Genomic DNA, 23,533 nt, shown 5'->3' with positions numbered 1-23,533 from the left:
AACTAGTCTGTACCCTTCAACAATGTTAGTATTAGTTAAGACATAAAAAAATAAAATAAAATGAAAAATAAATTTTAAAAAAGGCAGAGAACTGCTCTAAAGAATGGAAGGAGACTACCCTCAATGCATAAACCTTGCCTGAGTTCATGAAAACAAAACAAACACATAAAAATACAAAATTGCTTCCATATTTTGGAAGAAATTGAGGAACATAGATTATATATTAGATATTACTAAATCAATGTTAAAATTGTTGGGAATGATAATGGTATGGTTGATTGTGTCAAAAAAAAACAAAGCCCTATTCTTGGGAGCTATGTAGTGATATATTTAGCATCTGAATACTGAAATTTATTAAGATTTTTCAAAGGGATTAGGAAAAAGAAAACCAGAGAAAAGAAAGATGATCAATATGCACAGAGGAGAGAAAGCAAATCTAACAATGTAAAATGCTTGGTGAATTAGGTAAAGAAGTGAGTGTTCATTATACTGTGTTTCCTACCTCTCTGTAGTTTTGAACTTTTTCAAAACAAAAAGTCAGGAAAAAGATATAAAGTAATCTATAGGTGGCTAATTGCTATAGCTGGTTGACTTAGATGAATGTTCTAAATAGTCACAAATGATTTAATACTTAAAAAAAAGCCCACCATTAAATTTCTTCCCATTAAAGCTAACCAGCCCTAAAAGACAGACTTAACGTCACCTCTGGCCAGAGTTAGCAACATAATTTTTGTCTTTTTTTCCCCACATGAGTCATGAATCATGTTTGACTTATCTGTGAAACTAATAAATCAATAAAATGCCTACAGAATTCAGACACCTTATCAAAAATAATTTAACACTAGAAAAGCTGTAATCTTCTGGTTTTAAAATAATTTATTTCATAGATCCGTTTTAATTTCATGTCTCAGAGCATACATTATTTAACCAAGAGATGCTGGACAGAGATTGTAAAAAGGGAAACATTTAGGATAAGAAATTGCCTCAATTCCATTAGAATTTGATCCTACTTTATAAAGTCTTGCTAGGATAAATTCCTACCATACTTCTTTTGTGCTTACAAAAACAAAACAAAACAAAACAAAACATTAACTTCTCAATTGCCAATGTTGTAAATAAAAATCTTTACAATTAAGTATGCATTCAATTGACACACAGCCAAGTAATTTCATCAACATTAGCATAATGTGTATTTCCTGTCACTGCACTAACATTAAACTAAACTTCAAACCACAAAAACATTGTGACTAACATTAAAAAGGCAAGCTGTAAGATACTCAAAGCTTATAAAGGACAAATTGCACATGGTTAAGATGGGACATCATTTGACAAGGGCTGATGCTGTGCATATGGCTGCTTTTTTTTATAAGAAGGCCACCGGCAAACAGGGCAACAATGTCGGCCACCAGCCAACCACATCACAATGCAATTCTGATGGAACACATGACCACAAGGCAACCCCATGAGCAAACATCCATTTTCAAAATTCTCTAGACAAACAACACATTCAGTACAGTGCAGCATATCAGCAGGCCAAGTTAACCAATCAGGTTCCATATCTTCATTAGTGTTGGATGACCCATATGACCTCCTCTTCCTTTCATATAGGCTGGTCTGACAGTCTTTATTGGCACATGAACAAGCCTCAGCACCACAGTGACTTGCTCTTCCTAGGGAATTGTGAACTCTGCCCTGTTTATCTTCAAAAACATCCTTCTCACTGCTAAAAGTGTCTGTGCTCTCGATGTCTGAGTCATTTTCGGTATCATGAGAACCCTCCGACATCTCCTCTTCAGACTGGATTCCCAGACACTTAAACTGCCACACTGGCAAGTTTTTAATATAATCAGTTGGTATCAAAGGGTGGAGCCAAAGGTCAGGGAAAGCTAATCGTTCCAAGTATAAGTCAGGTTCTTCATCCCAATCTGATTCTACAGGGAAGTTCTGAAAAGAAGCAATCGGGTGGAAGAGGTAGCTGGTGTACCAGTCCCACAGACTTGATAACCACTCTAAATTATTGGCATTGACTTCCTCAGTGGTGTTGCGCCGTCTCTTCTTCTGAAAGTAATCGATTAGTAAACCATGTCCAAGGTACGTACTGAGAAACAGGGCCGGGTGTGAAGAGTAAAACACCCAGTCTGCCCTGACCCAGGAAGCCAGTGTGGTTGTATTAGAGTACCTCAGCAGTTTTAAGCTATATTCATAAAAGCTATCTAAGTAAGGGAGCTGTAAAAAGCCCAACACCGGTAGCCAGGAAATAATTAATAGAGAATTATATGTCCCTAAAGTGCTTATGAGAACCACAAATCGCTTTATGGTAGCTCCTTGTGTGATAAATAAGTCCATCCAAGCCATAAGATTAACTAGAACCAAGCTCAAAACAAACAAATCGTTTACTTCGGGTTGTAATGAGCGCAAAAATGAATCCATGGCCTGAAGAGATATAAATTCACCTGTGTGATTCCCATATCTGTAAATTCCTTCAGGAGTTCTAAGTATGTATGATGGCGTGTTATATACACCGATATCTGTCATGGAACTCCTGTTGTCCCAATTTTCCACATTAACAAAAATAAACTCAACTCTTCCAGTAAACTTTATACTCAATGCAGAGAAGAAAGCTGGGGGTTGGTCAAGGTTTGCAAACAGGTATATTTTTACCCAATATTGATCACTTTTGTTCCATTCTTCTTTTAAATGTTCAGCATTATAAATAGTTTTGATCCGAGAAGCTGCATGAGTAGTTATCCACTTAAAAATGTGTTCTACTTCAATCTTGCGTCCACTGTATTCTTTAAGCATGACTTTCCCTTTAGAAGTACTCGTTTGTGGAACAGACATAATGAGTGTGGATCGTACCCAGCCTCTTCTCTTGCAGTATCTATAAAAAAGTAAACTGTAAGTAAACAGCCAGGCTGCTAGCTAAGATAGCTTGCTCATCCTCACTGTTGTGAGAACAATCTCTCCTCCCCTGATAAATTTCTTTAGTGCTTAAGATTCCCTCTCCCCCAAACCAAATAACCTCTACAAAATCAAAGGCAGTACCAATATCTGGCAGCTTGTACATGAGGAAAAGCAAGGTCTGTTTTTGTATTATGCCTTATATCTCTACTTTTTTTTTAAAAAAAGAAAAATGTACTTTGAAAATTCAAGGAAATCAGCAAATACTTCAGCATTAGAGCATTATGCTAAGTGAAAAAAGCTAGGCAGTGAGGGGCAAATACCATATGATCTCACCTTTAACTAGAACATAATCAACAAAAGAAAAAAGTAAACAAAATATAACCAGAGATATTGAAATTAAGAACAATCTAACAATAATCAGAGGGGAGGGGGGAAGGGGGAGGGAATGAGTGGGGAAGGGTTTTCAGGAACTACTGTAAAGGACACACGGACAAAACAAAGGGGAGGGTGGAAGCAAGGGAGGGAGGTGGGTTTGGCTGGGGTGGGGGGAAATGCAAACTGTAACTGAACAATGGTAAAATAATTAAAAATAATAATAAAAAGCCACTTATACAACAGACAAAGATCCAGAAGATAATAGGAAAATAATTCCTGATCACCAGGAATTTAAAATCTTATTAAGGAAATAAAAGAAGTATAAAACTGTATATATTCTATTTCTAAATAATGTTAAGAAAAAGTTCAAAAAGGGAAGTATCATTGTTAAGTTTGAACTGGTGAAAATTTCCTGAAAGGTTTAGAAACAAAACTAGGTCTTAAGAATGGTTAGATGCAGATAAGCGAAGAGAAAAGGAAACAGATTATCCTACAGCCTCGGTCCCTGACTTGAGTGCAGGCTCTGTGATGAGAGGTGCCATGCTGTGTCTATTTATACCAACCTACGCACCCACCACAATGCCTAATGCACGCAGGCACTTTACAGAGTACTGTGCACAAAAGCTCACCTACAAAACAGCAAGTCCCACATTGTCTTTTATTCGCTCATCTCTTTATTAAAGAACATGAACAAGAGTATTTAACAGAGAAGAAACAAAAATAGTAAGACTTAAGAAGAGATTCAGTCCAATGATGACCCCATTTTATAAGAGTAAGTACAGAAGAACTATCTAAAATTAAATCACTTGTTTAGATTTACCCCGTAGGGTCACAACTCTAGTCCTTTAGGAAATAGACTGATTCTTACTATAATATTTGTGACATTACTTTCCCTCTAATTGACAAATGAAGAAATACTAAAAAAATTAAAATGGTCATTGGATTACAGTGGTGAGATTATAAATGAAATAGTTATCTTTAAGAAAAAGTTATTTTTTTTAAACCCACCCTGTGGAATTTTATGCTACGAAAATTTACCTCAGTAAAAGTTGAGAAAAATCTACCACCTGGATACATTTTCTTTTTTGGAGTCCAAACAATGTGCTATGTAGAAAGTACTATGTGCTTTCTTTTCAGTTCAGAGCTAAGTGATAGTTTTTAAGGTTTATCATTCCAGACAGAATTTAAGAGCCAGAAAAAAATAAGCCTGTATGTTATCATGTATCTTTCAAATTAAATCATGTCTTCCAGACTTGAAAACACTCTAGTACTTATAAAACACCAGGCTACCATTACACATTTATCTAAACTTATTTATCTTTCTTCTAAAGAAATCCAATACAAAAAAGTATATCATATTAATTTAAACCTTACTGCTAAACATTAGAAATAAAGAGTAATGCACATATTATTTTTAAGAATGTTATATTACCTTTCATCACCCATATAAAAACTTTCACTGTCAAATTTTAAAAGCTTTTTAAAGGCCTAAATAAATTCAGTAACAATACCATGAAAATATCCTCTAGTTTTTAAAGTAAATCTTCTGAGATCTCTTAGAGAATGTGAAGACTAAAAATGATAGAAAACATGGCTTGTGAGTTTTGGTCCTCCGGTTTCTGGTGTGGCATGCTTGATATTGTTTATATAATACGATTTCTTTAGACAAAGTCACCAGCCTCCTTGGCCTTCCTGGCCCTTCCTCCAATCTCTCCTACCCTGCTTATTCCACGGGCCCCTACCCGAGGCTCTCACATTTGGTACCCCCAACCCATTTACCTTGATCTCTCCAACCCCCACAAGATTATACAACTACTTCTCTAAAAAAAGAGCAGAGAATAGATGGCTGAAAGGCTCAACTGTCTGAGCTAGATCGCTTGTCTGGGGAATGACAAGATTACTGCCAGGCAAGTTGGATGCGTAGGTAGAGGAATGAGGACTTCTGCCATGGCAGTCAGACACTGCCAGGAGGTGGTGGTCCCAAATGGGCTTAAGGGGGTGAAACAGGTCAGGAAAGTACTGCTGTGCAATGGGCTGGCCCACTAGACAGAGGAGGATGTCCCGGAAGCGACCCAGAGAAGGAGCTACAGTAAAGAAGGCAACAGGACAGTGGAGTAGAGAGATTTGGTGTTTTTAAGAATCTGGGATCAAAATGATGACTTGATTATTCAAAACATGATTAAAATGCTTGCTGAATAACACTATTCCCTGGCCAGTTCTTCTTACTATTTTGTTCTTCTGTATTTCCACAATCCTCAGAAGCAAGAAAGAAAAAACCCCGACTAAGCACAGCTTCCATAGCAAGAACAGTTCTTATCTTGGAAGACTTTCTGAATAAAAGGAAACATGAATATGACATTATTAGAACCGAAACAAGTAACTGTGCATCAAAATCTTTACCTTTGTGATGAAAATTAAGATAAAGTGCTTCTTTAATAACAAAAAATTATAGTTGCAACCTACAAAACAGCAAAATGTTTCTCAAAAATATATCTCTTTATCATAAATAAGGTGGGGTTATTTGAAAATGAAGGATTTAGAGGAAAATGTACAGAGGTAGCTTACATGTGTCTTCACCATTCTTCAGCTAGTACAGAATCAAAAAAAACTTTTCCAAAAGAAGCTGGAAAAATCTGTACTAAAATCCACTGGCCTCAATTATGATGCTTCTGATATATTCTGCTTCATTAAGATGACACCAGAAAAATAAAATATTACTATTTCCTTCAATGTCTCATGCTTAATAGATTATCTTCATTTTATGTTGTGCTTACTTTATTTTTGAACTCTTTATTAATGTTATCTAACTTTAAATGTTAGACTGTAATATGTGTTTCAACTTCACATTTTTGTAATTTTGTTTTTACTTGATATTTCTAATACATTGGGTTGGCCAAAAAGTCCATTTGATTTTTTCTGTAAGATGGCTCTAGTAGCACTTGGTTGTCTTCAGTTTTATTCAAAGCAGTTTTGTTAGATTGTATTGTTGACAGCTGCCATGTCAGCGTGCACTTAAAACAAGGTAACAAAATCAGTGAAATTTTGTGTAGACACTTTAATATTGAAGATGGAAGAAAATATGCAATGTTTTGGCATATATGCTTTATTATTTCAAGAAAGGTAAAAACACAACTCAAATGCAAAAAAAAATTTGTGTAGTGTATGGAGAAGGGGCTGTGACTGATTGAACAAGTCGGAAGTGGTTTGCGAAGTTTCATGCTAGAGATTTCATGCTGGAAGGTGCTCTGGTAGACCACAGGAAATTGACAGTGATCAAATAGGGACATTAATTGAGAACAATCAATGTTATACCACCTGGGAGATAAATGGGGCATATCTACCTACACTAGAAGTTGCCTTATGTTGTGGGGGTTTCTACATACACATCATATACCCCTTCCTTAGCACTAAATAAAACATGCTATCCATGCTATTTATTAAATGGATAATTAATAAATAGACAAATTGAAGTTATAACTTGGTGGCACCAGAAAATGAAATAAAATGCATTATAAAGAACAAATAATGGAATAATAAAACAAGAAATCATCTGACAGACTAAATACTGGAGATGACAAAAAGAAAAACAAATATGCCTACAAGGATTCCTGTCTGACAAAATGGAAAAAACAAACAAATAAACAATAAAAGACAGAAAAGGAAAGGTAGAAAGGGCATAGGATTTATTAAAGAAAAAGAGGATGCCCTGGTTGGTAGCTCAGTTGGTTAGAGCATCATCTTAATAAGCCAAAGTTGAAAGTTTAATCCCCAGTCAGAGCTCACACAAAAATCAACTAATAAATACATAAATAAGTGGAACTACAAATCGGTGTTTCTCTCACTCTCTCCTTCTCTCCCTAAATATGAACAAATTAAAAAAAATTTTTAAAGAAAAGAAAGAGAGAATAAATGTGAATTTGAACCCTGGGTTTAGCCAACAGGGTATGTTAGGAATAAGGCAGATGAAAATGAGTGCCACAATGCAAACCACAGATCTGAGTTACGGAAGACTTAGGTCAGCCCAAAGGTGTCACCTAAAGCCATAAATGTGCTGAAGTCCCTCTGGGAAAGAAAAGTGAAACAAAACGGACTGAAGGTGTGCCCTTAGGAGTCTTCCCACTAGAAAGAACACAGAAGAATCAGGTAGGAAAAAAAGAGATTTCAGAGAAAAAGTAAATAACTGCCAGTTTATCAAAAACTATTAATCAAGCACCTGTGTAACTAACAGTATGCAAAATGTTGTAAACAGCTTTCATTTTAAAGAAGCTTCTAGTACCATTGTCTTTATTTTTAAAAATTCTCGTCAGAACTCAAATTCTAAAAATTGCCTCATCAGCTTACCTGGGGTCGCTGGAACAGTTGAAAGTGCCTGTCCGTATTCCAAATCTTGACACCTTTTTCACCATTTTCTCCCAGTGGATTTTACCCACCAAGGGGCTTCTGTCATTTGCTATGACCTATTTTTTGCAAAAGAAAAACAGAAATTTCAATTACCTAAACTAGAGTCAAAACAACCATTTATAACATTACTTCACTTCTTTGAAAAAGATATTCTGTTCCTAGCTCTTTTTTACTGTATCACATTATCATTAAAATCTTGCAGAAGAAGCAACTAATTGTCCAATTGGGAAAGACCTACCATACTGAATACAATTCATTAAACCCCCGCACTCTGTGGCAGTTACAAAGGGGAGTCAAAGCCATACTGAAAAGCCAGCCACATCCTTTCTCCACCCTACGGTGTAAGAAAATGGCTCTTGAAGTCATTTCTTTGCTCTGAAAATTTAAAACAATAATCCAAGTAAAGCTCACTTAACATGATCACATGTGGATTTGATGAGTTCACATTTCACTGTTTTATAAGTATGGTTATGGAGCCAGAGTCAAACACATGTTTTCTATTAAATGGTGCTTTGACTAAAATCAATACTTCTCCTTTCATAACAATCACAAACGGTTCTAACAGATAAAAAAAAAAACACCATCATGCATTCTACATTTTTGAACTGCTACTTCAAACTTGCAAATAGCTTTCAAACACAATTAAGAGTGGGATAAGAAAAAATATTTCTTAAAAAAAACCTAAACTAAATTAACTTGAGTAAATTAACCTTCAAAATATATAATGAGTTTTTTTCTTAGCCTTTGTTTATACCTTTTCCCTTTATTCTGTAATTTTCCTGCTTTAAATGAAGGCAGAATTGCAATAAAGATACCAGTAAAAAATAAAAATAAAAGAATACTTATTAAAAACAAAAACACAAACAAAAATAACTAAATAGGAACTTAAAGGAAAGCCAAAAACATCCTCGTGAAAACATCCATTTGATTTATTTTAAGCCTAGGGTGTATATACTCTACTTTATTTTTCATGAATGCTATATTACTAGTACTATTTAATTCAAAACTATAACACAATAAATACTCTGAGGGCCTCTAATCTTTCTAAAAGGAAAGGCTATTTTCATGTTCACAAAGCCTCCAGGAAGAGACACTGCAGGGGTGTGTGTGAACCAAGTGCCAACAGTCAACTCCCAGGGAGAGGCAGGAGCTGGTACAGCCACCTCATCTCTGGCCCCTCTGCTGGGAGTCCGACAGATCTGCAAGGGCAACAGCAGGAGAGAGAGCACACGGTGGGGAAAAACACCACATGTGCCAACAGTCCAATAAACACTGCCATATACCACTGATGTCATCATCCTCAAACCTACAGACATACATGCATGTGTAACATTTTGTAACATAACTTTGATGCTTAATAAACACACAATTTAGGACATAAACAAATGGTTTTGTTAGTACTTGTTAGTGACAATAAATGATCTTATTGAGGGAGACACAAGTTATTATTCAAATGCTCAGATGGCTGAGGTAACCAGAAAGAAGGCAATTTGAGGACATGGTTTTAGGAGATGAAAGCTCTTTCTGAGACGGTTTATGCTGGTTACATTTGAGTCCCTAGCTTTGCATTTTTTTCACAGTCTAAATGTGCTATATAAATTTTACTTGAAGAATAAGAGAGATCAAGCAAGACAGGCATTTCTCTTCTTTTTTTTTCTACCATTCAAGAGTCAATAACAGTTTTTTCTGTCAAGTAATCAAAGAAATCTTGAAGTTATTTTTCAATTGCTCAGGGTTAAGAAGTGTCTGTGCAATCATATCACCACATTGCCTGTTCTGCCTTCCTACCTAAAGGGGTGGGGGGATGGGGGACATCTTTAATAGTGTCAACAACAACAAAAGGAACTCCCTTTCACTCCCATTTCAAGGCTGCAAATAACCCAAATGTTTCAGGTCTGTATTTAAAATGATATTGCATCAAGGGATTAATCAAGAGGTGCTTTAATCAATATGAGTTATGGCCATAAGTCTAGGGGCCTCTTTCAGTAAAGATTCTGATCAATGCACAGGTGCCTTTCAGATTTACAAGAGCTCCAGCACTGGGAAAGGAAAGTAAGAATGAGACGGGGTTGTTCCCAGGCACTCAGGCTGCAGCACAGACAACAGACGTGAGTGAAGAGAGGCAGGAACACCCCTGTGGCAAGTACATGACAATGTTTAACCCTAGAGCCTATCTTTCAGCAAGCTGTTCCAACACATGCTTTTGAAGAGTTTAATGATCCCTGACTGGGAAAGCCACACAAAAATGAAAGATCTACTAGGCATGGCATAAAAGCATTTTACTTGACTCTAGAGTTATGTTTATGCAATTAGAAATTATTTTGTCCAATGTCCTAAATAGTCATATCATTTAACTAAAGGGCTAGCATAAATTAAATGTGGTGGAGGCTGAATTAAACAGCCACTAAAATCTTAATTTTCACAAAATAACTCATCTATCTGAGTCACATGGCATAACAAAAACTAAGTCTATTACTACTGTGTTGCACCAGTAAGAGTTCCCAACTCCGGCTCATACCCAACAGAATGCACAGTGATTCCCAGAGGCGTTCACACTCTGGTCTTATTAAGAAACGAGGCATCTTTCTTGGCAGTTGACTTCTCTATGGGAATAATATCAGAGACTGGAAAAAAACTAGATAAAAGTATAGCCTAAGTTCCAAGTCTGGGACAGATTTGGCAAAAGGCTACAAGTGAAGCAATCTTTTCACTCCCCCACCCCCACCGTATCTGCTGGCATCCCGACACTTGCTCACCACTGTATTTTCTGCAGCCAGTGTAACGCAGCTAGCCTAACTCATTTGGGTACTCGTTAAATATTTATATTGAATCAAACAATTTTAACTTTTTATGGTTTAGTAACTCATTCTTCTACTTCTGATTATATAGATTCTCTAAAGTCTCCAAGTTTTTAATTACTGTTACAACAAAAGTCCCTATCCCAATGACCTGTTATCTAGAATGTTTTCCGGACAAGCATTATCATAAATAGTATCTTGCTATGCAACTGTATATCAGTGTTTTTAATCCCAAACATAAAGACTTCCTATCTAGTATATTTAAAAATATACTTTTTCCATTGCAAAACTACTGCAATTTTCCTAGGTTCCACTTCGTTGTCTAATATACTTCTTTAGGACCCCTTAAGATGCTAGCACCACCATGCACCACCTAACTCAGATGGGAAAGATAGTCATCCATACACTAAGATTTTTGCTGGCCCACACATTTCAGTTAACCAAACTACAAGCTGTTTTATGGCACAGACTATCATTATTCGTCTTTGTGCCCTCAGTGCTCACCTCAAGGTTCGACTGGCAGACATCAGATCTGAATATCTGTTAGACAGCTGAATGAATAAATGGAACCAGTGGTTTGCTGATAAATGTTTAACTAGCTCTCCAGAAGAAGCAGGAGGCTCTGATTTGCTGATTTCCTTAGTGTAAATATGCCCAGATGGTCGACTTCAAGTTAGCAACATGACATCTCTAAATATGGAGTTGGGAAGACATGTTAACAATCGCCCTTCGTGAAACAGTATGAGCTGGCGCCAGCATATCACCCAATGGAACTGGGTTGGAGAGTGTGTGATGCCAAGTGCCCGTATCTTCTGATGTCAACCTGTGTAGTCCAGTTAAACTCACAAAGAAAAACTGGACCTCAGGTTATTGCCTACTGTCTTCCACATGTACTGTAGGTGTTACATTGGTGGAAGAAAAAGCCAGACCCTTTTGCCTAGATTTTAAAGGTGGATTTTATTACTAATCAGAACATTTGGCATATGCCTTTTATTATTATTAATCCCCATACAACATCTAGGCTAAATTAAATAACATCACTGCACAGAACAGGAGTGCTGTGCAATAATTATTCTGCATCTCTCAATATTTCATTTTAACAGGAAATTTCTTCTTTCAAAATCATAGAATCACCTAAATATACCCAAATTTTATGAAAACATTAAAAGTGCAGAAAAGTGATGGACAAAAACAAAACTCAATGTCATTTAATTGTTTCTTTGGTTTTCTCACAAACTCTCTTTATGAGTAAAAACAAAAGTTTTTCACTAAAAAAAATAAAGGATAAAATGGCTGGCCATATACATTGGAACTTCAGTTCTCGAACTTAATTCATTCTGGAAACTGTTTGATAAGTGACTTTTTCGAAAACTGAATCTCCTTTGTGTGTAGCCTGAGAGGCACACGGCTGATCATACAGGTACCCTTTTATGCTTAACAGGGTTGATAATTGAGACCCCAGATTTTGTTGGACAAGTGAGGCATTGTTTTGTGTATGTGAACAACTCGGTCAAGGGCCATGCTGTTCAAGAAAGAACAAAGATGTTCGAGAACTGAGGTTTGACTGTATTTTGCATTTATAGTAGTGTCAAGAAAGGAATAAACAGGTTAGACTCTCCCTGGACAACTATTATCTAGGAGCAAAGATGAACAAATTTTAAAACAGCTATTAACTCTTTCCAGTCCAAGAGAAAATAGATTAGCATAACATTTCAGTAGATACTGACCCAAAGCTTTACTTCAAATACTATGATGCTTTTCACTGCTATCTCAATTCCAGTGATGTTAAATTCCTTAAAATATGACAAAGCCAGTAGGGAACAAATATCACAATTTTTCTTTGCACTTCTTTGAACAAAAGTCACAACACAGAAATAGAAATGTTAAGATAAGGATACATCCCTAAAACCCACAAACTATGCAAACTTTTCCATTTCAGAAGTATATCCACTGTTTATCTGCCTAAGAATATTTTGAAAGAAAAAGTAATTGTCTTCTGTTTTGTGATGCTAAGAAGATTGGATGGCAACAGAATCAAAGAATCCACAAAACTGAAAAACAGCTAATGAAATAAGCTTGGTCTAGAAACAAAGCAGGAACTAACAATGCTAGAAAGAACTGTTAGAAAACAAGTTACTTCCTTTCACCTCACACTATAGAGAGTGTAAGATGGACACAGAAAAGTTTAATGTGAAGAGGGGTACCCTAATACTCTATTTTAACAAAAGGATAATTCATGAGCACGAATCTTCAAACAATTAAGAGGAGGAAATATAAAGATCTTTTAACATGTACTATTCAGAAAACAGACGCATGAATTGTAGAGAAGATAGATGTCATAAGGATATAGGATCAATTGAAATGCATTTTTCCTTTTGTAGTGTCACTCCACATGAAGTGTCACCAAAAAAGACAGTCAGCCTAGACTATCAATCAATCCATTCCAGAAAAATAAAGAACTGGACAAATAATAGAATAGCTGTCACACACCCATTTATTAATTATTTTTTAATCCTCACCTGTGGACATTTTTTCACTGATTTTTGAGAGAAAGAGGAAGGGAGACAGAGAAACACTGATTGGTTGCCTCCCATTCGCACCCAGGCCGGAGACAGCCCCTGAAACCTCGAGGTTTGTGACCGGACCAAGAATTGAACCTGCAGTCTTTCAGTTACGGGACTACACTCCAACCAAGCCACACCAGCCAGGGCTCATATGCTCATTTATCAAAGTCATATTTTCCCTAAATAAATAAATCCACACATCCTTTCAGTAAAATAACATATGAAGTTTAAAGTGCTAATTATCAGTTGTATGCTACTTAATTACATTTTTTCTCAATAAATAAAAAAAACTAACTATAATTCATCTGTGTCAGGATGACAGAGATGATACTAGAAAACTGGGAGCAAAAGAAGAGAGAACCGGGGTATGCTTAGCTATTTCTTATACAGAATATCTAAAATAAAAGCAGTTTGAAGAGGACTGAACTGGCCGGGATCTTTGCATCCTCACAGATTAAAAAAAGCGGAGTTTTTTTGGCCTATTCCGGCCAAGATGGAGGAGTAGGTAGACACTCTTTGCCTCTTGGCACAATCAAAAGAAACAACCCATTTAAAAACCAAAAACAACAACCAAGAGTTAAAGAAGAAATATTCATCCTGACTTGTAGGAGGGGTGAACACAGGCAGCCAGGGTGGAGAGGACATGTGGCAAGGCTGTGGCTGGAAGACCAGGCTGTGGGTGATGGACTAGGGGCCACATTGGGCAGAGGGGTAGGGGTGGGGGATAGATAAACCAGGAGGACCAACTGGGTGGCAAGACAGACAGTGAAACTTGGGTTCCAACTTGGGGGAAATAAAGCCTCAGAATCTCTGGCCGTAAAAACCTGAGGGGGTTGTGGCAGTGGGAGAAACTGCTGGTCTCTTGAAAGCAGGGGACAGCAAGGGGCATTATTCCCTCTCTGACCCCTCCCCCACATACAGGGCCACAATGCCATGAGGTGGGTTGCCTCACTCTGGTGAATAGCTAAGGCTCCCCCACTTGTAACATAACGGCTGTATCAAGACAAAAAAAAAGGCACTAATGAAAAAACAGATCAAAGCTCCAAAATTAGAATTAAGCAATGAAGAGATACCAACCTATCAGATGCAGAGTTTGAAACACTGGTAATCAGGATGCTCAGAAGATTGAGTATGGTCACAAAATAGAGGAAAAAGTGAAGGCTATGAAAAGTGAAATAAAGGAAAATACACAGGTAACCAACAGTGAAGGGAATGAAACAGGGACTCAAACCAACCACTTGGACCAGAAGGAAGAAATAAACATTCAACCAGAACAGAAAAAAGAAACAAGAATTCAAAAAAATGAGGAGAGGCTTAGGAACCTCCAGGACATCTTTAAATGTTCCAACATCCGAATCACGGGGGTGCCAGAAGAAGAGGAAGAAGAGAAAGAGCAAGAAATTGAAAACTTACTTGAAAACATAATGAAGGAGAACTTCCATAATCTGGCAAAAGAAACAGACTTCCAGGAAGTCTAGGAAACTCAGATAGTCCCAAATAAGTTGGACCTAAGGAAGCACACACCAAGGCACATATAATCACATAAGCCAAGATTAAAGATGAGAGAATCTTAAAAACAGTGAGAGAATCTTAAAAGCAGAAAGAGAAAAGGAGATACTTACCTACAAAGGAGTTCCCATAAGACTATCAGCTATACTGGCAAGAAGGGGCTGGAAAGAAGTATTCCAAGTCATGAAAGGCAAGGACCTACAGCCAAGATTGCTCTATCCAGCAAAGCTATTATTTAGATCGGAAGGGCAGATAAAGTGCTCCCAGGTAAGGCCAAGTTAAAGGAGCTCATCATCAACAAGCCCTCATTATGTGAAATGTCAAAGGGGCTTATTTAAGAAAAAGGAGATGACTAAATTATTGACAATAAAATGACAACAAAGTCAAAACTATCAACAACTGAACCTAAAAACAAAAACAAACTAAGCAAACTAGAACAGGAATAGAATCAAAGAAATGGAGATCATGTGGAGGGTTGTCAGTGGGGAGGTGGAGGATAAGGGGAAAGAATGGGGGAAAAGGTACAGGGAATAAGAAGCATAATTGGTAGGTATGAAATAGATAGGGGAAAGTTAAGAATGGTATAGGAAATGGAGAAGCCAAAGAACTTGTAAGTATGACCCATGAACATGAACTAAGGGCGGGGGGAAGATGATGTAGGGAATGGGGGTACTGGGTGGAGGAGGATAAAGGGGAGAAAAAAGAATGGGACAAGTGTAATAGCATAATCATTAAAATATACTTCAAAAAAGGGCAAATTACACAGCTTCTTCTAAAATAATGAAAGAACAGTAATTTAAACTGTTAAAAACAAATTTTTGAAAGTTATCTTTTTAAAAATCTTTAAAAATTATTTATTTATTTACTTTTAGAGAGAGGGGAAAGGAGGGAGAAAGACAGGGAGAGAAACATCCATTTGTGGTTTCCTCTTACGTGGCCCCCACTGGAGATTCAGCCTGCAACCCAGGCATGTGCCCTGACTGGGAATTGAACCAGTGAACCTCTGGTTCACAGCCCAAGCTCAATCCACTGAGCTACACCAGCCAGGGCTGAAAGTTATCTTTTATAAGAGATTAGATAAGTATCACCTGAGTTGAATGACCAGCAACCAAGACAATATCTCCTTTCTATTTCTAGCAGATATTTTTAATTTAAAAAAAAAAAAAGCTTCCTTTTAAGATCTTACACCCATTTCTGTGCTGATAGGTAAGCTGGTAAGTTCAGAGTACAAAAGACAGGGTTTCAATCTCAGTCTTCTCAGTGTCCTACCAGAGACTGTTCTCTCAACCCAGCTCAGCCATTTGACAGATAAAAGCCACTCGGCCCAATGACTACAAACCAGACACTGCTGGTAAATTCAAATCCTGAAGGTCACTGGAAGAATTAAGTGTGTTTATGTTTGTCTCCTACTACATCATTAACACACCGAAAACCACATAAATACATTCCATTTTTCTAAGAAATCATTTGAAAGTATTAATACCTATGAGGTTTAAAAATATTCAGACAATAACAATTTAGTGATTAGAATTTATAACGCTAACATTCACCATCATTCATTATTTCATCTTCCCTCCATTCAAGTGTCACCTTATCAGAGAATTCTTTGCCACTCCCCATCCTCTGACCTGAACTGACCTAGCTTATTTCCTTCTTAGCACTTTCCCCAAACTGATGTCATATTAAAGTATTTATGTATTCAGAGCCTAACTCTCCCAAATGGAATTCAAGCTGCCTGAATGAGCAAGGACTCAGCCTGGTTTATGTTCCTGATACATCTTGAGGGTCTTGCATATACATATTTTGTAAATTTTGTCACATAATAAGGGAGTTAAATCCATGGATACCTTTAATGGGGCATTAAAAAATATTAGATAATTTATAAGCCAAGAATAAATTGCTAATTAGCGAACCAGGATACGTTTGTTGTGTACAGGTAACAACGCCCAATATACATACCAAAAGATTTCCAGACTTTTGACCTGGCTTTCCCGGGTTTGGAAGGCGCTCAGCATTTTTATCATTTATCTCTATGGTAACATTCAATGTGTGGACAAACATTTAAACACAGAACACGGGGCAGTAGGACTGGCTATTCAACTTAACCTCAGTCATAAAACTAAAGTTATCAAACTCAGTAAGTTCTCCTTAGTTAGACTATCAGAAATAAATATCTGGGAAAAGAAGTAGAATAACAACTTACTTATAAAACTTTAAAAGTGGAGCCCTAGCTGGTGTAGCTTAGTGGATTGGGCGCGGGCCTGCGACTCAGACGATTGCGGTTTGATTCTCAGTCAGGGCACATGTCTGGGTTGCAGGCCAGTTCCCTGCAAGCCAACTCCCAGTAGGGGATGCATGAAAGGCAACCATACATTGATGTTTCTCTCCCTCTCTCCTTCCCTCCCCCTCTAAAGATAAATAAATAAAATCTTTAAAAAAATATAAAAAAAACTTTAAAAGTGCTACAGTTTATTTTTTAATACCAACTAATTAACACAGAAATAACTAGAATTTGATGGAGAAGGCATGAACTATACCCTCCCAGGTTCTCCCTTTGCTGAAAAAATTACTGATTACAAAGATATATACAGATTCAATGCAATCCCTACCAAAATACCACTGACATTTTTCACAGAACTAGAATAAATAATCCTAAAATATATATGGAATCACAAAACCCTGACTAGCCAAAGCAATCTTGAGAAAGAACAACAAAGTTGTACGTATCACACTCCCTGATACGTACAGGGATAAAAACAGACACATACCAATGAAACAAAAGAGAGAGCTTAGAAATTAAACCATGCCAATATGGTCAGTTAATCTATGACAAAGGAGGCAAGAATATGCAATTAGGTGAAGACACCTCTTCAAAAAATGGTGTTGGGAAAACTGGACAGATACATGCAAAAAATGAAACTGGTTCACTTTCTTATACCATATACAACAATAAACTCAAAATGAACTAGCCAGTAATAAGATCTGAAACCAGAAAACTAGAAAAAGTATAAACAGTAACCTCTTTGACATCACTCTTAGTATGTATTTTTTTGATATATCTCCTTAGGCAAGAGAAACAAAAGAAAGCATAACAAATGGGACTACATCAAACAAAAAGCTTTTGCACAGCAAAGGAAACCATCAACAAAACAAAAAGACTAGAGACAACCTACTAACCAGAAGACATTCACCAATGGTACATCTGATAAGGGGTTAACATCCAAAATATACGGAACTCATACAACTTAACACCCAAGAAAACAAACAATTTGATTTAAAAATAGGCAGAAAACCTGACCAGACACTTCTCAAAATGGAAACAGAGATGGCCAAAAGACATGAAAAAATGTTCAACATAAGTAATTATCAGGGAAATACAAATCAAAACCACAATGAGGTATCACCTCACACCTGACATGACAGAATGGCTGCCATCAATAAATCAGTAAACAACTGTTGGCAAGGACGTGGAGAAAGGGGAACCTGTTTGAATTGTTGGTAAGACTGCAAACTGGTGCAGCCACTTTGAAAAAAAAGTATGGAGGTTCTTCAAAAAATTACAGAACTACCGTATGACCTAGCAATTCTACTTCTGGGTATTTATCTGAAGAAATCCCAAACACTTATTTGACAAGAAAATGCATCCCTATGTCCACACAGTATTATTTACAATAGCCAAGATGGAAGCAACCTAAGTGTCCATGGATAGACAACTGGACACAGATGGGGTACATATTTACAATAGAATGTTACTTGGCCATAAAAAGAATGAAAAATTACCATTTGCAACAACATGAATGGGCCTGGAGAGTATTATACTAAATGAAATAAGTCAGAGAGAGAGTAAAACAAATACCATATGATTTCACTTATATAGAGAATCTAATAAAATAAACAAAACAGAAACAAACTCACAGATAAAGAGAAAAAAATTGATGGTCACGAGATGGGAGGGCAGGTGGGGGGACGGGTGAAAAGTTGAAAGGCATTAAGAAAAAAAAATTAAAAGTACAAATTGCCAGTTATAAAAATAGTTACAGGGACGTAAAGTACAGCATAGGGAATATAGTCAATAATATTGTAATAGCCACATACGGTGTCGGATGGATAGTAGACTTATCAAGGTGATTACTTTGTAAAGTATACAAATGCCCAATCGCCATCTTGTACACCTGAAACTAACATTGTATATCAACTGTAATTGGAAAATAAATTCACTTTAAATTACTGAATTAGATTATCTGGAGGGTAGTAAGTCAAACACAAGAGGAAGATTGCAAGTAAGGGAAAGGTCATGGATATCCAATGTAATCACCTGAAGAATCCTCAAACCTTTGCCCAGTAGCCTAGTGAACTGTGGTACTATTCCATTCTCTTTAGATATGTATGTATTTATTTGAGACCATGTGCAACAGAAAGGCTATTCACCATTATAAAGAAATTAGTGAGAGAACCAGATCTGCAACGAAGGTCTTTGAACTCAGCTTTTCTACCACATTTTACAGTCCTGTTCCCATACTGAAAGATATATGAAAACACAGCTATTTTGTTTTTTTAATACCCTGAATCAAACTTTGCCAGCACCACTGTGCAATGACAAGAGCATTAGACAAGAAATGAGGGGACCTGGGATTTGATCCTAGTTCAAAATCATAATTTTAGCTGAATTCATGCTGTTTATTTACTTAATATCATACTTTAAGAAACTTACATTTTAAAAATTGAAATAACTTTAGCCTAGCCCTAAGTGATTATTTAGGAAATTATATGTTCGATATATTGATTTTTCTAATTTACATTAAAATACGTAAATGATAGATAATATGTGCCTACTTATTTACCATGAATGGTACAAAAACTATACTCTGGGAACATAAGAAATTATTTTTAAAGTCCTTCAAAGCTCTAAAAGTCTAATATGCTAATTAAACCTCATAGTTTTCATGGAGCTAGGGCTTAAAATTATAGTATCATGAATTTCATAAGCAAAGTAATGAGCACCCCCACCATTCCCTACAATAGTTTCACAAAAGTTGGCTATCTCATTACAGAAGGATTCTCTTACCTTTTTTTTTAAACTTTAGGTTCTTCCTTTTAGATATAAAAATTATTTGTATCGCAGAGTTAAAAACTGGATTTTAACAAAATCAAGAAAAATAGTACAACTCACTAACTTAAAGGAATATATATGTGAGCTTCTTACTTTAATGCAGATCCAACAACTAAAATGGATTTGCTTCTGCTGATGCTACAAAGCAGTCAAACCTCTTTCCCCAACATTTCCCATCCCCTACTCTTCAATTTTCATTTTCCTCGGTCTCCGTCACCTCTTTAAGGGGACACTGGAGCATCCCTATGAGAAATGAGTTATGTTTAAGAAACCTGACATGAGTACACAGAAGTGTTACCAAGTGGGGAATGCTATTTTGGTAAAAATAAATTCACTTCTTATCATTGTTTCTGATACCTGAACCAGCCAGATGCCATCTTTTGTGTCTTCTACAAGCTCATAAAAATGCATTTCACCACTGAAATTGGTACTAGAAACAGATTCAGATGCTTCTTCTTCCTTGAGTGCAGAATAGAGCTCACCTTCCATTAAGTCACCTGAAGACGAAAAAAACAACAGTAGTAAGATTTCAAAAATCCCTCGTTCCTCAAGTCCAAAGATTAATTTCATTATTATACTTTCATTGTACTCTACTGATGAGTAGAACATGAATACTTCCATTTAAGATCCATACATTCAGTAAATATATAATAAGAACCTACTACATCACGTGCCAGGCAAAATTGGATAAAGACAAAATCCATCTACTCGTGGGGTTTATAAACTGGGAGGGGGAGGGTCATCACATAATTTATTAGGAAATTACTAAATTTCTACTGATCCAAAAGCTAACAAAATATTACTTAGCTTTATATGTAACATATCCAGGCTTCAAGTAATTTTTAAACAGTATGATTTATATACTTCTGACTTACATTTAGCAATGAGTCTCCAGAATTTGCCATCACCATATGCTTAAAATAGCAATAGAGCTTATATGACTTGGAGGTTAGAGAAAAAGATCACCTATAAGATCAAACTCCATATTCAAACACAAATTAACTATAAATTTAGAGCTTACATCATCTAATAAAAAGTAAAGAAAAACACTAATGTCAAATCATTTTAACCTTTGCCTTAAATTTTAAACCTGAGAAAATAAGCACTTTTATCATCAGAGTAGCAAAACCACACACAACAAATATTTAAATTATAAAATTAAATTGCTACACCAAGACCTCTCTGCTATACAATGTGTAATCTGAGTCATATATTTGTAGGCTATATTTTTACTTAAGTGATATGCACACCCTTGTACCATGAAAAGTGACAAATATTTTTAGGCTGAAAGGAAGGCAACATTAAATAAAAGTCAAAAGGAAAAAAACTGTGTTATCAAACTATTGTACCATGAAAGATGATTTGGCTTTGGCAGTTAAGACACATTTATAAACCTAGAGAGTTATTAGAGATCTTCTACTTTATTCCATTCTCCCCACCCAGATATAAAAGTCACCATCAACCAGTTAGTAAACAGGAGGCAAGAATAATAGACAATTTTATGTTTCCTCTGAAGAAAAATATATCATTTTTACAGAGAGGGTTCCCTCCCCTATCCCAGTAGGAATATATGAATTTGATAACTCTTAACTTGCAAGTATGTGAGTGCTAAATCCTCTGGAGTTAATATTCTTGCCCATCATACTGTATAGCTATAGGGTACTAAATAAAGAAAATATTTTTCTTGCGAAAGACACAGCTGACAGCTATGCCTGAAACAACAAAAAAAGATAACTATCAGTTTCAACTGTTATCTACAGCAATCTAGAATGCCTTTCTTAAATGATAGTACATTCCCCTTCAAGAAAGTATATCTAAACAAGGATATGCTTTATGCAGGGGTGGAAAAAATTAACCATAGTTTTTATCCAATCCTACCCCAAAACCAACAGTAATTGAAAATGCATTCTTTATCATGGTATTCTCTTAGCACTATTTCAATTCTATTTCCCAGCTCATTTAAGTTGATGTAGCAGTACCTTGCTACCCTGTGACACAGAAGGGGGAAAAAAGTTTACGTCCAAAATACATGGTATTTTTTAAAAAAGTCGTAACAGAAATGTAAAACAAACAAGGTAGGCATTCACGAAAAAAAAAAATTCACCTCATTTTCACCACGCTTAAAGTATGAAAAACTAACACTGTACAGTGCACACATTCTATTTAAACTCATTATTTTACATTTAAATCTTAGGCCTAAATGCCTCTTTGACATTAAGTATTTCAATGATATGTTCCCTGTAGATAACTCGCTATTATTAAAGTCACAGATATTGCTATTTACAGACAAGTTCGGTGGTTTTTCTTATATCCTTATGATTTTCAACTGACAAATAATAATGCTTTCCAGTTTGTAAATTCTCGAATTTTGAGAAAATCAGTGAACGTATTAAACAATGCTAAGAAGGTGCACTTTAAACTGTTATACTTTAAAATAACCTTGAAAAGACACACAAATCCCTACAAATAACTCGACTCCTTCTCAAAACGGGGATTCGCATTTTTTTTTTTTTGGTAGAAAACCTAGACAAAGAAAAACTGGGCAGCTCTCGGAGGAATTCGCTTAACTTTTCCAGCTAAGGCCTCATTCTAGGGGTACCACCAGGTACGAGGAAGTACAGGTCCCTCGCCACCCCGGGTGGACAAGACATCAGCGTAGCCCGATACTCGCCTGACTTTTCCACAAGCTCCCGCACATCCTTCTTCTCGGGCAGCCCCGAGTACCCCAGTCCTCGGCACTCCAGAATGGTTTTCAGCTTCTTGAAGCTCAGCGCCACCGGATCCACCAGCTGAGTGGCAAAGATGCCAGTTTCATACCACACAATGGCCTCAAAAAACCTGGCCAGGACGAACAGGACCAGGAAATAGAGGAGCAAGAAAAAAAGCTTCAGCCACATCTTTCCCGGCGTCTTCTCTTTGCAGAGAGCTCCGACTGGGAAAAACAGGGGGGTGGGTGAGTTCGTGTTCACCCCGGACTGGGTGAGGACACGATCTGAGAGTGCGGCTCTGCCCTCGCCGCCGTCACTGTCGGAACATCCCCGGCCCGGGGCAGGTGGACTTGGGTATCTGGGGGGTGAGGGCCAGACGACGAGGGGCACAGGCGCAAAGCCTCACTCCAGGCCTTCCAGTCAAAAGGCGAGAAAAATAAAAGGAAAAAAGTTTTAAAGCCCCATCAATTAAACACCGAAAGGAGAGGAGCGCAGAGAGAGCCCGCCCAGGCAGGGGGCACTGACCGAGGTGGCGGGGTCGTCCTTCCAGCACCGTAATATCAAGAGGAACGGGGAAGCCAAAAATATATTTCCGATCCACAAAGGAAACAGGGTCGGGGCTGCAGGCGGGGCCGGAGGGGCAGGCGGGGATCCCGAGGCGGAGAGTCAGGAGGGCGCGGCACTCGGCAGGGCCTGGCCCGGGGCCCCGCGCGGAGAGGAGTGGACGCCGCAGCGCCGCGCCCGGTGCCCAGGGCCCAGGCCCCGCTGGCCACCCAGGCTCCGCGAGAAGCGCGGCAGGCGCGGCAGGCACGGCGGCGGCGGCGGCGGCGGCGGCTCCAGGTTCGCTCCGGCCGGCGGGCGGCGCCTTTCAGGCGGGCGGGCACAGCGGCCGGACCCGGGAGGGAGCGTCGCGGTCTCTGCAGAGGGCAATGGGGCGCGCACAGCGAAGGTCCTGGAGAAATAAAGGAAAAACAGGCCCGAGATGGCTCACTGGGTGGCTATTGGATTGTCCCCTAGCCACGTTGCGCCCGCCAAGCTCGGATGGCCGCCGCGGGTCTCGGCCCGGGAACCCAACGCCGCGGTTACCTCGCGAGGCCGCGACGGTCGTCTCCTGAGCAGAGGACGGCTTCGGCCGCAACCCTAGCCGAGACATAACAAGTGACG

The 23,533-nt window shown here is 37.7% G+C and overlaps 1 protein-coding gene and 1 long non-coding RNA gene across 3 annotated transcripts in view; one reads left to right on the top strand and one right to left on the bottom strand.

Moving 5' to 3' along the window:
- LOC118982076 (uncharacterized) overlaps nt 1-22,482 on the top strand; it is a 43,278-nt gene extending 20,796 nt beyond the window's left edge. Inside the window, exon 2 of the long non-coding RNA XR_005065479.1 lies at nt 22,180-22,482. This is a non-coding gene — a long non-coding RNA (uncharacterized LOC118982076). The remainder of the gene's footprint in view (nt 1-22,179) is intronic.
- Nucleotides 744-23,002, bottom strand: RNF103 (ring finger protein 103). Of its 2 annotated transcripts, XM_037038946.1 has the most exons (5): nt 22,895-23,002; nt 22,333-22,782; nt 20,019-20,158; nt 7,621-7,736; nt 744-2,881 (listed from the first exon to the last, which is right to left on the bottom strand). In XM_037038946.1, the coding sequence occupies exons 2-5, from the start codon at nt 22,556-22,558 to the stop codon at nt 1,309-1,311; spliced, it is 2,055 nt and encodes a 684-aa protein (XP_036894841.1). In that variant the 5' UTR covers nt 22,559-22,782; nt 22,895-23,002; the 3' UTR covers nt 744-1,308. The 2 variants fall into 2 exon arrangements, with proteins under 2 accessions (XP_036894841.1, XP_036894844.1); XM_037038949.1 differs by lacking the exon at nt 744-2,881 and adding an exon at nt 10,199-10,283 and having other exon boundaries at nt 7,628-7,736; nt 22,333-23,002.
- Nucleotides 23,003-23,533: the final 531 nt, after the last annotated feature.

This window comes from Sturnira hondurensis, unplaced genomic scaffold (assembly GCF_014824575.4).
Source record: "Sturnira hondurensis isolate 20B ecotype Veracruz unplaced genomic scaffold, ASM1482457v3 Scaffold0002039, whole genome shotgun sequence".
Taxonomy (NCBI): Eukaryota; Metazoa; Chordata; class Mammalia; order Chiroptera; family Phyllostomidae; genus Sturnira; species Sturnira hondurensis.
This window is presented reverse-complemented; position numbering and strand designations above follow the sequence as displayed.